General features: G+C 38.3%; 1 protein-coding gene across 1 annotated transcript in view; it reads left to right on the forward strand.

Annotated features, from left to right (window-relative positions):
- Window positions 1–15,762, forward strand: part of COL6A6 (collagen type VI alpha 6 chain) — a 136,159-nt gene that overhangs the window by 65,476 nt on the left and 54,921 nt on the right. The window contains exons 21-23 of the mRNA XM_081796889.1: window positions 5,859–5,894; window positions 7,415–7,477; window positions 9,124–9,186. Of these exons, the coding sequence (XP_081653015.1) occupies window positions 5,859–5,894; window positions 7,415–7,477; window positions 9,124–9,186 (162 nt within the window). The remainder of the gene's footprint in view (window positions 1–5,858; window positions 5,895–7,414; window positions 7,478–9,123; window positions 9,187–15,762) is intronic.

Consider the following 15,762-nt stretch of genomic DNA (forward strand, 5'->3'; position numbering starts at 1 on the left):
CTGTGTTAATGCACCTAAAGATAAAGCAATACATTTGCTATTCATTTCACTTTCTAAAAGGGTGTAGCCAGCTTACATACCCTGGGAAAATATTTTGAACTTAAAGAATATCATCCAAGATTTCCTGGCATGGGAGATGTACTTTTATTGTTTTATAGAGGCTGTAGTCTCTCTAGAGGCTAACACAGCATCACCATGTATTATTTAAACTGCACAACTCCTGAGAAATATGTCCCCATTTGGGTTATAGATTCAGCAGTGTCATTCAGGAGTAAAAGTGGGACTTCCAGCTAAAGATGGCAAAGTCAATGTGGTTTTTTTTACTATTCCTTTTAAATGTGCAACTTACCAATAACAACACAAGAAATTAAGAAGAGATTAACAAAGAATGACCACAACTTCAAGCCACATGTGATGGCAAATATTGGCCAGTTCTTTTAAAATCTAGATCTTAATGAAGGGAGACTTTGGAAAGCTTATACTTATACCTCAGACCTCAAGCAGGGATCAGATTTCTCTAAAAGTAGCTTTCAGGTTTTGAGAAGATCAGAGAATATACCCATAGAAACAGAGTGGCTGAGGAGGCAGAAATCATGGAAAACTAAAGAATATTTCATTTTTAATATCTACAACCAGCAGTCTGGTCCATGGAGGCTGCAAATATCGAAGAAACAGTGACTATTGCAAAACTATGATTTAAGGGGCTTTATGTGAGTTCCATAAATCTCTTAAATGCCCAAATTTGAAGGGAGAGGTAGCATGAGGTAAAAGAAATACTTCATGATGAGAAAGGGTTTGAGACAACATATCTATATCAAAGCTACTGACCTAGGTCCAGCTACACCACATACAGTTATTCAGTAAATAGGTGGCCCTCTTCAAAAGTGATTAATAACCAGAAATATTATTAATCTTCATTATTAAATGATTAAGACTTATGCATAGAAAGAAGAGGAAAATGACATGAGCAAAGGGCAAATAAACCCTTATTGGGAGAGGAATTATTCAAGGAAAAGACAGAATGACTCTGGCAAATAGTTCTCTAAAGTCTCGAAAAAACTAAGGCAATGTAATTGCTCTAAAAAGAGTCTAAAGAACTGACAAGATGATAGAAAGTGAAGAAAGCAAGCTGGTAGTGTTTGGGGGTGATGAACATGCAAGATAGGTTAAGAGCAACAAAAAAATTAGAATAAGACTGAAAATATAGTTGGGCATATAGTAATCAAGAAACCACAAAAGCAATGATAGAGGTGGACAATGGAGAGCCAACAACTGTACAATTTGTATTACTAAGTTAAACAGACTAATGTAGAAAATATTCAGAAGTATAATAAAAGAGAATTTCTTATAAAAAGGCTCAAATGTGCAGGTAGAAAAGGCATATTCTGACTCAGAAAAAAAATTGATACAAAAACTTTAACACTGAGCTACATCCTAGTGAAATTACCAAACTTATTATGTAAAGGAAGGATCTCCAAGAATTTCCAAGCAGAAAAGATAGAAAACCCAGTTTGTCTTCAGCCATTTTCACAACAATCAGGGCCAAAAGGGAGAGCAGTAGAACAGGTAGAGTTCTGAAGGAAATCCAGGGGTTCAAGATTTTCATACCCACCTGAGTTGTCCTTTGTACATATGAATAATTAATATGATAAAGCCTTCGAAAATTCAGGCAATACAGCCCCCATTTATCTTGTTCTTCTATTAAATTCAAGTAAAATTAAATGTAATATTTTAATTTTAAAATAGCATAAATACCATCATCCTTTCTTAATCAAAAGTACTATTATTTAGGGATGCCTGGGTGGCTCAGATGGTTGGGCGTCTGCCTTCGGCTCGGGTCATGATCTCCAGGTCCTGGGATCGAGCCCCATGTCAGGCTTCCAGCTTGGCTGGGAGTCTGCATCTGCCTCTCCCCCTGCCTGTGCTCTCTCTGTCTCTCTCTCTCAAATAAATAAATAAAATCTTTAAAAAAAAAAAGTACTATTATTTAGAACTCTATCTGTAAACATGCATAAGAAGATGTTGGGAATCATGATTACCAAATGTTAACAATAGTTTCATCTATGTAGGATTTGGGATGGCTTCAATTTTGGGGGGGGGATGACTTAAATTTTTATTCTGTTTTTTCCTGCATTTGAATATTTAAAAATCAGCATGTATCATATTTTAATAACAGTAAAGTCATTGTCCTTTCAGAGGAAGAAAAATTTATACCACTAACTGAAAAACTCTAAAATATAGATAGATAATAAGTATTGAGAACTCTTTGGTGCAGTAAGATTCTGCTGAACTAAAAAGTGATTGGAGGATGCTGGTAGGATGTGGCATGCAGGGAAATAACAGCAGTTGACCAAATCTGACCTTGATTCATTTGACAAACATTTATTGAACACCTACAGTGTATCAGCAACTCTACTACTAGAGCTACAAAATCAAATAAGACCTAGTCCTTACTCTCAAGGCACCTAGAATCATATTACAGATTCAAGGGATGGTGTCTCAACCTATTATTGACATTGGATCAGATAATTCTTTGTTGGGGGAAGTTGTTTTGTGCATTGTAGGATGTTTAGTATTATCCCTGGCCTCTACCCACTAGGTGCTAGCAACACCCCCAACTTGTGACAACGAAAACCATATCCAGACATTGCCAAATGTTGCCAGAGAAGGGGGGTTGCTAAATCCCCCTCTTGCAGTTTGAAACCACTATTGTAGAGGAGGATGGAACTGTAGGGATAACAAGCTGTAATTGGTGCTCTACCAGCAGTCTTTAATGGGTTGGATTGGGATGGTGGAGGGAGTAGGATCAGGACCAGAAAGCCACAGCACTGGGGCAGGAGGTGGGGATGGGAGATTGGTTCTTTCTGAGCCAAACTTCACTGAGAATTAGAACAGATTCTTGTGCCATGGATCATGAGAAGCAACTGTAGCCTCATACTAAAACATGGCCTTCAGTCCTATTCAGTCTAGACGGCTGTTAGTTTGCTTTTCCCTTTTCAACTCTCTTGGCACTACTTTAAGGGGCAGCTTGAAGTACCCCCAGGCAGGCAGTCAGTCATCACTGTGAATGAGTGTTTGCCATTAAGATTCAGTATTAATGTGATGTTTTACCATTAAGAATGTCCTATTTTTTTCCCTGGGGATTGTGTCTCAAATCAGTCCATACCTATCTGGAAAAGTGGGTCCTGGTAAACCATCAGAAAGCCAGGCTATGAGGGACCAACAAGACTGAGTATCCTGTTCTGGGTCTTCTTACTCTCAGGATGCCTTTGGGGTTATTTTCTTTCTTGATGTGCTCATTCACATTTCCTTTCACAGATAAGTTAGACTGTCTGGATGAGTTACCAGACAACTACAAGCCCATGGGTAAACCATGAAGACATTTGGGATTTAATCTTTCCCATCTAAAGCATTTAAAAAAATGTAAAACAAAAGTGTAAAATTATTTCCCCCATTTCCTTATTTTCTTTCAGTCTCTCACACCTATCCAAGGTATCTCAAACTTAGGACTTCCATTTAAAGTTTAAATCCCACATAGCCATTAATGAAAGTGCTAGGTGATGACTTCTAGAGATGTTTCCATTATGTATGAATGGTGGATTAAAGTCTAGCTCTTCTGTTAGGCTTATAAACTCCTGCCTAGGGACAGAAATCAGTTTTTACTTATTACCACTCCCCCAGTGCCTCTAGGGAGCAGGACCTCGATGTTGAGATGGCTAATTTTAATCAAGGCCTTTCAAAGTCAAACCTTAAAGACACAGACACCAAATGTTTCTTGATGTTATTTCAAACACTGTGACAGTGGACCAGAGAAAGATTTTTGGATGTAAGGTCCTGTTTCATATCCTTTAAATCATATCCTATAGGAAGCTCTTTATTTTGCCTGAATATAGGTTCAGTTGTGCCTACCACACCCAGATGTATCCACTTAAAGTCTGGCCATGCACATTTCCTGCTCTAAGGGCCCCAGTGGTTTCCACTAAAGGGAATATGAACCCTTCAGCTTAGTAACCCTACTACTCCCCTCTCTTCTCACACCTTTGACCCAGAAATGGTCAAATACACACCATCAAATACTCTTCCTTTTTTCCTGCCTCTAGTTCATTACTTAGGCTATACCCTTTACTAGAAAGACTTCTTTCATTTTCTTCTACCTATAAAACTCCTACACGTTCTGTGAAACCCGTATCAAAAATATCTTCCAGGGTATCTGGCTGGTTCAGTCAGTAGAGCATGAGATTCTTGATCTCAGGGTTGTGAGTTCAAGCCTCATGTTGGGTGTAGAGATTATTTAAAATAAACTTTTAAAAATAATCTTCCTCTAGGAATATTTTCCTAATTTGACAAACTGGATATAATTGCTTTCTTTGAAACCCATATTTCCATCTTCCCTTTCTTATGGCATTTGCCATACTATGCCTTGTAAATATTGCAATATTTATCTCTTCACCCCCCAAACCCAAAATATGAGGGTCCCTTGAGGTCAAGAACTGTGTGTGTGTATATGTGTGTGAAATCTTTATGCTCCCGTGGTTTCCATACAATATGCTTTGTGGGTAATAGATTATTGGTAGATATTTTTCTGAATGAAACTGTAGTAAATTGAACCAGAACAGATAAACCCTTGTACTAAAGGAGTGGAGAGAGCTTCTCTTCCTCCCTCTGATAGAGAGGATTTAAACTCTCATCTCAAGAAGACTCATCACGGTTTTAAAGAGATAGGTCTCCATTTCTCCAGATATACGCAGTCTGTTTCTTAGATAACAATAGATTTTAACTAAAATATGATTAGAAGAATTTAAAGTCTGCAGCACTGGCCTCACATAGAATTTTGATCTGGGGGCGCCTGGGTGGCTCAGTTGGTTGGGCGACTGCCTTCGGCTCAGGTCATGATCCTGGAGTCCCGGGGTCGAGTCCCGCATCGGGCTCCCTGCTCAGCAGGGAGTCTGCTTCTCCCTCTGACCTTCCTCCCTCTCATGCTCTCTGTCTCTCATTCTCTCTCTCAAATAAATAAATAAAATCTTTAAAAAAAAAAAAAAGAATTTTGATCTGAATATCTCAAATGTCCATCAAGAAAATGTCATCTGATATTATACTGATTTTTGCAAATCCTGGTGTCAGTCTTGCTATGACTTCACTGAGACATCCTAAGTTAGACAATAAAATGTCTTTGTGTGATTTCCAGATCTACAAAATGTTGATCTGAAATATACCCAGACCCTGACCTTACATATGAGAGTATTAGGAAAAATTCACTTGATTCTGTAGTGCTGCTATTTTGATTGAATATTTCATTCACATAATTGAGAACTTCCAAATGCTTGGGCTGATTCATTAATTTTTGACAGATAAGCTTATTATTTGGCTTTTTGGGGGGAAGAGGGTAAAATTATTCTGGTTATATTTAGATTCTGAAATTTATAATAAAATTCAATGGAGTCAGTTCTCCCAATTTTTCCTCTGGTTTCCTGCCTTTTGGCCACTCCACTCCTGATTTTTGGCTTACTTGATAGTACTTTGCAAAAATGCAAAGAAATTAAATTCAAATCAGCCAATTTTGGAGCTTATGATCAGCTCTAGTAATAGTTTAATGGAGGTCAAATTATTGACCACAATCTGTTCCCTTAAGTATGTACAGATTTCAGTTGTCTATGTGATTTTAATTACCTATTGCCCTAGGATAAGAAATTCAGAGCTGGCAACATTTTACTGTCGTGGTGCAGTGGATAATTAAATGTTTTAAGCAATATGTGGGTACTTAAAAAAAAAATGGTGAGTGCCTTAAGGTGTTCATTACTAATTTAGATATAAAAGGCATTTTTTTCAGTTAACAGTACCTACCTTTCCTCCTATTTTAGGCAGCTCATGGCCGAAGAGGACATACAGGTCCACAGGTACAATTATTTTTTTCTTAACTCCAAATGATAAGTATTCTGTGTCCAATCAAGGAGTAAGAATAAAGGCTCTGGGAAACGTCTTTCAAGACTAAAGTTCTTTCACTTTTTGATGATACTGGTTGTGGAATAAAATGTTAGAAATCTTTTAGGCTACAATTTCAAGAACTCAAATCTTAAAATGAAGATTTGGGCATTCCAATCAAAGACTAAAAATTAATGACAAGAGACACTAGTTGGCCCAATTACTATTAAATTTAACTTTGGGTTTCAAGTGCAAACTAATAATTCAGTTGAGTGATATTGTAGATTTTTGTTCAATTAACTCTGAAATCTTACAATTTACATAAACCCTTTTTAAACTGAGAGTACAGTGAAACCCTAATACATATTGGACTTCTGTTTTATTCAAAAGTAGACTATTCCAAATATTGTATCATATCTTCTTTGTACATGTTGGTGATATACATGCCTCATGTATCTATAATCTTTATGAAAAAGAAATTGTGACTTAGAATTTATGAAATTGAGGAAACAAGGAAACACACATCCTCGGGTTGAAAATACAATGAGGATAAACAATAAATCCACTCTCAATCACATCATGGTGAAACTCTGGAATGCTAAAGATAAAACATCTTAAACATGACCAGAGAGAGAAAGCATTTTTACCCCTGAAAGGAATAACAAATTAGATTGCAGCAGACTTATATTTGGCAATAAAACATGCCAGAAAACAAAATGATATATGCAGGGGCAGAAGAAAAATAGCTGTTAATTTAGAATTTTATACCTAGCTAAACTGCGGATGAATATGTAGACATTTTCAGACCAAGACTAAGAGAGTTTACCATCCACAGACATTACTCACACACACTTCAAGTTTAGACTTCAACAAAAAGGAGAGCAAATCCAGAATAACATCATGAAATAAGATTGGGGAGAGAAAGTGTTGAGAAATTCCTCTGAGATCTAGGAAAAGGCAATTAGCAAGGGACATTTAATCACATCTGTGTAACAACTGGGGCATAAACTTTACGCTATCCCAATAGTTGACTAAATTACAACTTTTAATCCTTCCTCTTCTTTGGACTTCTTATCTCTGTCAGAGTTCAAGGGAAATGTGAAGATACTCTCAACTTTTGATCCATAGATATTTAATCTATTTGAATGTAAATATAATGTTGTAAGATGTCTGGAGATTTTTGAAGAAAACATAAAGTAAACTGTTAGTTTTTTCAGGCCAAATGCCCAAGTCAGATATATTACAAACCTTACAGGAAAAAAAAAAAAAAAGGAGTGTGTGAGTGTGCACATGTATAAAGATTTGAAAGCAAATATACCAACGTAGTAACTGGTTATCTCTGCTTGATGAGATTATAGAAATTTTTATTTCTTTATTTTTCATATTTTTGCCAAAGATCCTGCACTGACATTGTGATTGAAAATATATAATCTTGTACATAAAGGAGACAAAATTCTCAGGAAACAATGCTAACAGGTTGATTCTCTCACCACAGGGGAAAACAGGCATCCCAGGCCCAGATGGACTTGAAGGCTCATGGGGACTTAAGGGCCCTCAGGTACATATCAGAACTAATCAGGGTTTGAGAACATAAAGAAGAATCTGGAGTCTTGATGGAATCCCTCAAACCTCTTTGCAGAAATACAGATGTTTGTTAAGTGTTTTCAGGAAATAAAGTAAGGAAGCAACATAGTCTTGTCCAGAATTTGGTCTCCTTTATCTAAGTTTTGTCTCATCAGGGGGTGAAAAGGGAATGAACATGCAGGGACGTGCAATGAGTTGAAGCTAGCTAGGATATTCTAGGGGAGACCTCAAGCCAAAGAAAATGTTGAGCCTCAAAACTATGAATTTTGGTCAATGTAGTATAGTAAGAACTCAGTGTTCCATATCTGGACGCCTGTGTGGTAGAAAAACTGGCTCTACTCTAGGAAAGAATTGTTCCAAATACAGCTGAAGTCTTCAGCGGGGTGATCTATAGTGTGGCATTCAGCCTACCTTCTTGCTCACTTCCCCAGAGAGCTGCCTCCAGCACATTTTCCTTTGCAAGGAATAAGCCATGGTTGGCTCTTACACTGATCACATGAAGGGAAAGAAGCGTGTGCCAGAAAGAGCAAAACGTAGCCTGGAATAATACTGAGAAGGGAAAGGAAGTCCTAGAAAATGCTAAGATGAAGGAAAGGAGGTCACACTATAGAAAGTTTAGAACATATTTTTTTCTCTCCAAACTTTGTTTTGAAATCTTGAGAAATAATTTTGCTGTTTGGCACATGCAGGATAAGCAAAGTTTCTATAATTTTTCAAAGTTTTAATCCACATAGTTAAAGAAAAAATTAACTATTATGTATTGGCAGCTTGGTGCATGGAAGTTGGGCAAAATATCCTTAGATGTCAGATAAGAAATTGTGTTCACATTTTTACCAAGACTTCAGAACAGTAAACAGTCTGCCTCCTTGGACCTCTATCTCTTTTGAGCTTGACTGCTTTTTTTTTGTTTTACTTGCCAGCTGGGGAAGGTTCACTTTTCTTATCTTCAAGTGAGAAATATTTGCCACTGGGGTTGTGGGGAAGCATTTCAATGGATTGGCTGGTTTTATTTCATGCTAAACAAATAATACGACAACATCCCTTCTTCCACTTTACAGACTTTCTTCATGACATAATTTAAAAGGAGATGGAAAAACCAAACACAACATGAAGGTTTCTCTGCCTAAGATACAGAGGCCACAATTAATAGGCAACATAATATACTAGAAGTAGAAATATCCAGATTTCATCTTACCACATGCTGTATCTTATGACAAGTCTTCAGTGTGGTTATTGAATAGAAAATTCATTTTAATATTTCAGTTTCAGATTATGTAATTAAGGATCATTTTCTTTATCACATAAGAAATATATGCATTTGGAGTCTAAAGATGCTTAGGATAATTAGAAAGCAATACTGAAAAATTCAACAGTTCAGCATTTATTCAGTCGACTATAAATGCCCCCAACTGCCTAAATTGCAAATTGGACCCTTATATACACACACAGAAGGGCAACTCACAGATCAAGACAGAGCCAAGGGCATGAATGGAGTTCTCTTTCCAGTTTATGTCCATGTGACTGACTTATCATGTCCATCTTTAATATTCAAGTTAATATTCAAGTGTTCTCTTTTAGAAAGAAAATAATGCTTTAATTCTCTGTGTGCTCTGTATGTAGGGTCCCAGAGGAGAGACTGGTATGAAAGGCGAGAAAGGAGGTCTGGGAAGTAAAGGTCCTCAGGTATGTAATGAGAGAAAGTGACTGCATCTGACTCTGATCCTGGCTTTAATATGGATGTCCTTGCAGTTTCTTTTCTGCAGAAGGAGTATTTACTGCCTGTGAACCAGCAAAGTTTTGAGTTCAGTGTTCAATGTGATGGCCACATCACCTTGTGGTCCCTACCTTGCAGAGTGGGCTGTCTTTCTGTCAGACGCACAGGTGGAAGATAGCTTCTAGTCCGCTTTGCCTCAACACCTCAACCATCACTGTGAGGTTAAGAATTTCTCCTCTGTAGAAATCAGGTCATGCCACTCCCCTGATCTCCTCAGGGGCTTCCCATCGCACCCAGAATACAACTTTCTTCAGTGCTCCTCAACCTAGTTACACATGATAATCTCCTGGGAAGATTATAAAACACTCCACCACCTGGAATCCTCCCCAGACCATTTAAATCAGAATCTCTGAAGGTGAGGCCAGGGTATCAGTAACTTTAAATTCTCCCAGGCAATTCTAATAGACACACCCAGTGTTGGGACTGACTTTCCCACATCGCTTCTCCAACGTCAAAGTCCCTGAGAATCACCAGGACAACTTGTTAAAGTGCTGATTCTGATCAGTAGGTCTGGGGTGGGGCCTGAGGTTCTACACTTCCAATGAGCTTCCAGGCAGTACTGATGCTGCTCATTCCCAGACCACACTTTGAGTAGCAGGTCCCTACATGATCTGGCCATTGCCTAATTGCTACTATATTTGTTTAGCTTTTTGTCTCCCTGAGGGTCAGAACTTTGTTTTGCTTATACTATATCCCAGAGACTAGAATAACAGGGCTGCCACACAGTAGAGCTCAACATTTATTTATATAATGAATCAATTAGTAAATGAATGAATGAGACACAATTGGGATTTGCACTTGACTTATGGGATAAAGTGAATCCATTACTTTGTGTCCATTAGGCAGTGGTCCAACACTTAAGTGAATGTGCTCATCGTGAAAATATTTAAGACGCTATTTGCATAAACCTGTATCTCATGATACAATATTTTAAAGCATATTAATTACTGCTCATGAGGATATTTGTTCCCAGTTTGATGAATGTACTCCTTCAAACAGCATGAAAACTTTAAAAATTTCATTGTAGAACTAAATTGATGAAAAGTAACGGTTTTGTATTCACATCCTTGAATCATTAAAAACTTGCTGGCACCACTAGTTGGGATTAAAAAAAAAAAACAAACAAACCCAGCAAATGCCAAGGGAAACATATCAGGTGATTATCTCATCTGTTTATATAAAATATTGAGATGTAGATGGGTTGAAATCCAAAGAACTTGGTAATTCCCTTCTTCTAGAATCCAAAATTGTATCCAAGTGGCTGTTAAATAAGTTATTCCATTTGCCCTATAATGTACTTGTCTGAGACCCCTTTAATCTTGCTTTGGCAAGATTGGTTATAGTTATAAATCATTCAACCTCTTGGCATTGCCAGCGTTAGTCAAAAGGCACCACTTCTCTCTCCCTCTTCTATTTATCTGGCTAGAAATCATGGTTTTCTTTCTTTGCTTGCTTTTCTTGAAATACCCTTGTCAACACAGTGAAAGTGCTAGTTCAAAGATAGGTAGAATTTTCTATATTCAGGACATGATGAATGGGATCTCAAAATTGTTGTTTCCAAAGGAAAACCATGGGAGACCAACACAATCAGATATATAAGAGAGCGTTATTCTTTATTGGCTCTATAAATCTACTGACATAGGCTTAAGAACCAGCCACTTAGGTGAAATAACAGGAGTGTTTTTGTTTCATTTTGTTTAAGTAAGCTCATGCCCAGCATGGAGCCCATCATGGGGCTTGAACTCACAACCCTGAGATGAAGACCTGAGCTGATATCAAGAGTCAGATGCTTAACCAACTGAGCCACCAGGCACGCCTCACAGGATTGTTTTTTAATTGAGGACTTCAATTTTTTCTTAGGCTATACATTTAGAAAAAGGCATGTGATTTCTGTTGACAGTGTTCTGAAGGCCTATTAATTTATGCAGTGTTGGGGCATTCTGCATAAATCAAAATGTGCTAATCCAACCAAGTATATGGCTATGACATGAAAGAAATATAGTCCATGGCACAGTGAAAAAGAAGGTATAACTTTGAAAAGAATGGCATATTCTTTTATACCTTCTTTTGTTCCCTTCTTGTTTGGTTTACCCTAGGGTACTGCACTAATATCATCATGCCTAGAAAAGGAATGGAAAATCAGACATACATACTAATTCAAGTTAGTGCTGGAATTATTCTTAGTTGTTTTTAGTGAAATAATCACTAATGTCACATGCAATATCAAGAAATGTTGGAATTATTCCATGCAAATTTGGGACGCAAAGTAGAATTTCTGTTGTCATCTTTACAAAGCATAATATAGTGGTCAAGGGCATAGTGCCTAAAACCAGGCTGCCTGGGTTTGATTGCAAGGTTTGTACCTTCCTAGCTGTGTGGTCTTGGGTAATTTATTTAACCTCTCTGTGCCTCAATTTTCTCTGCTGTAAAATAAGGATGATAATAGGAGCTACCTCATCAGGTGAAAATTAAATGGTTTAATATAGGTAGGTTCTTAGAACAGTGCCTGCAATATAGTAAGCACTATGTAAGTGTTTATTACTACTATATTGCATCAGTATTACTTAGTTTAGCAGGGACATTTTATGCCCAAAGCATGAGAGTCTCTAATCCAAGGAAGGCCATGATAATAATAACAATATAACAATATGTAATCTGAACTGCAATGATTGGATTTCATCATTCTGCCTAATCTAGGTTGGATGATCCACCAACCATTCCTTTTACTCAAATATTTGCTGAGTGCTTCCTGTGTGTAGGTCCTATATAGTAGGATATATAGTAGGATCCTATAGTAGGATAAAAGGACTGCTCCCGAGGCACTTGGGTGGCTCAGTCTGTTAAGCTTCTGCCTTCAGCTCAGGTCATGATCCCAGCATCCTGGGATCCAGCCCCAGTGTTGGCGTCGTCATTGGGCTCCCTGCACAGTGGGAAGTCTGCTTCTCCCTCCCCCTGCTTTTACACGCACACTCGCTCTCTCTCTCCCTCTCAAATAAATAACATATCTTAAAGAAAAAAAAGGACATGCTCCCAATCTCATAAAGGACACCAACGCAAACAAATAGTTGAGATGTGATGTACTAAATGCCCAAACGGAATTACACCCAGGGTAGAGTTGTGGGAGCAAGGATGGCATTAGAGCAGGAGAAGAATGTTTTAGCTTTTGCAGGATAAGGAGGTGTTTTCCAGGTGACCAAGCTCCGGAGAGGCAGGCATCTGGGAAAAGGATCCAGGTATTCTAAAAAGAGATATCAAAGTGAGTTTGGGGAACCATAAGTGGTTCAACATGGATGGAGTATAGGATGCATGATGGATTAGAAGTTGAGGTTAGAGGCTGTGTCTTAGACTAGCACTGTCAAGATCAACATCTCAGGTATCTTGGGGTTTGTTCTTGCATTAGCCCACCCCTTGCTGGCGTCTTGACTTTTATTTTCTCAGAATTAGCTCATATCTGACTCCTAAAGATGCTGAGCGTTTAATCTCCTTGGGTGGCTCCAGCCCAGCCTGACAATTTACTGATTGTCAGTGTAGGCAGGGTTTTACCCCCATGAAAATAAGTGACAGGATTCCTTTTAAACACGAGAAGAACCTGAACCTCTTGCACCTCCCCAGCCATATTCCATCCAAAGTCGAAGTGTCCTTGGCACTGCTCCAGTCATTAATCCCAAACTCCTACTGTGATCCTTTCTGATAAGATGCTATCTAAGGACAGTTTTTAAAAACATTTAAACTCTAGGGACGCCTGGGTGGCTCAGTTGGTTAAGCGACTGCCTTCGGCTCAGGTCATGATCCTGGAGTTCCGGGATCGAGTCCCGCACCGGACTCCCTGCTCGGCAGGGAGTCTGCTTCTCCCTCTGACCCTCCCCCCTCTCATGCTCTCTTTCTATCTCATTCTCTCTCAAATAAATAAAATCTTCCAAAAAAATTAAAAAAATAAAAAACATTAAAAAAAAAAACCATTTAAACTCTAAACATCTCCTTTCTATCATCACTTAACACTTGTATTAAGCAGTTGTGATTGCAGAAGACTCTGTGGCAGAGTCTAAACATGAGCAAAAGACCCCCAGCCCAAATCCCGAGAGTGGAGGGTAGATCTGGCCCCAGCCTCCTGCATCAAGTTTGGAGATTCACATTTTTAAAACTCCAGTCTCAGGTGGTGCATGATTAGTAGAGTTTGGGAATCCTGTCCCAGATACAGGCCTCAAAACAGCAGGCAGAGTGGCCAGGAGTTCAGTGTAGAGTCAGAATCAGGTTTGGTTCCCATCTTACCCTCCTATTAATGGTGATTTGGAGTTAAATGCTTTGACAATCTGATTTTTATTGGTAAACAACGGTGTCGATAATATGTATCTCATTGTGATTGAGAAAGTCTGTATAGTGTCAATATATACTTCTTAGCATAGTGCTTTGCACAAAATAAATGCTCAATAAAAGGCTGCCATTACAACAAAGCCAATAAAGATTTCACCTCTAGCTGGTGCCCTTTTCCTTTAAATGCCGTAATCTTCTGTTTATATTCCATAGATGCTCTTGCCCTCAAATCAAAGCAATTTTTTGACTCTTTGATATCTTGGGGTGGCAGGGAGTTTTTCATCTTTCCTTTAAATATATGGTCCCCTGTACAACCAGTGGTATTGGAGTAGTTAATATATCCGGATAACAATTCACTGAAGCTTGAGGCCCATTCAAGGAGTCACAAACACCAGTCTGGTATTTTGTGTGGTCCTACACAGGAAATAGAATCAGGTTTTCTGATGTTCTGATGACCATGCCCTGTCTGCATGTATGCATCCATCCATCCAAGAAATCTTCCATTTTGGAGGGCTTTCAAATAGGATAATCTCTCATTGTGTTGTGTGTGCTTGAAGTGACTACACATAAGGTAATCTCCCCGAAATCTCCTTCATCTCAGAGTTCATTATGTCTGAAGGAAGCCCAGAAAGTGAGCTCCTAGGCAAGATTTCCAATTTGCCCCTTATTGTCAAGGACAGTTGAAATCTTTCTACTTTATCCTTCTGTGAAGTACAGAAAAAATATATGGAAAATCAAATTAAACACATCATTTCATCCTTCTTGGGGGCTATTCCTGGATAGGTGTGTGGATAGCTAGATGAATGGATGGGTGGATTGATGGGTTCTAGATATTTACTAAATTCCAGAGATAGGAAGCCAAGTGGGCATGCCCCTTCCTTCAAGGATAGTTTCTAGAAGATGAGAGAAAGAAAGAAATGAACAATTACATACAGAGTAGAGGAATCTGTGGGACAGTTGTGAGACCCAGTAGAGCCAGGGGGTTCGGATATTCTTGAAACAGTGATGCTAAAAGTAAGATTTTCACAAGAGGAAGATTGTATCTCCCTCCAGACAGAAAAATGGACCAACTAAGGGAAGAACTTGCACAAGTGTGAAGACCTAAGACAACAAGAAGTATTTGGTGACTTCAGATGGTTTGAGCATAAACATACAGTGATTGAAGTAGTCCCAGATGACTATGGAGACCTGCAATACCAACATTTTGAGGGATTTTATATATTAATAAATAAAGACCATCAACTTTATTCTGAAAGCTACTCAGAATTCAGAATTTCATAAAAAGTGGGAGCATCAACCAGACATTTTAAATCAAAAGGGAAAAGGAGAGAATAATAGATTTGAGAGAGACCAGGCTACAGTCAGGGAATCCAGGAATTTAGACAGAAAGCAGGAAGGCCTGGAGGTAGGTGATAGCAATATGAATGGAAGAGAGAAGGTAGGTGATAGTGGAAGAGAGATGGGTACAGAAAGGAAATAGAATCTGAAGGACTTGTAACTGATAGGTTTTGAGAGATGAGCTAAGGGAGGGGATAGGATGATTCCTATGTTTCCAGCTTAGGTTTCAGGGAGGAAAGGGGTGACACCACTCCTTAATAAAGAGAATATGAAACTAAGCATGACTTACAGTAAATATAATTATCTTTGGTAATCAGTTCCTATGGGATATCCAATAGACATTTTAATATATGAGTCTGGCATTTAGTTGAGTGGTTTGGGCAGGAGATCCATCTATTTAGGAGTTATTTTGTAAAGTGGTATGTGAATCTATAGGGGTGTCAGGAAGAAGGAATTAAGTGAAAAAATAAGGTCCAAGGTTAGAGCCTCAGAGTACATGGAAATTTAAGAGGCAAATGGAGAAGAGACCAGAGAGGGACCAGGAAGTCCATGGTGTTAGAGAAATTAATGGAAAAGTTTCAAAGAATACATGATCAAACTCAAATAAGGTGAGAACAGAAAAGAGTCTAATTGGATTGAATTTGAAGGTCATGGGAGCTAGCCCCATGCACTGGTGGAAGTGAGAGTTTGAAGGGAAAGGGTTGAGAGCTATGGAAGGTGAAGAAATTGAGATTCTTCTTTTGAGATAAAGAAGGGAGAGGAAAAAAAGTGGAAGGTTGTAGAAAGATCATTATTATCTTCCCTAAGTGACCAATATACTGTTCAACAGTCTTTCC

Source organism: Leptonychotes weddellii, chromosome 1 (assembly GCF_054177405.1).
Source record: "Leptonychotes weddellii isolate Sample4059 chromosome 1, ASM5417740v2, whole genome shotgun sequence".
In the NCBI taxonomy this organism is placed as follows: domain Eukaryota; kingdom Metazoa; phylum Chordata; class Mammalia; order Carnivora; family Phocidae; genus Leptonychotes; species Leptonychotes weddellii.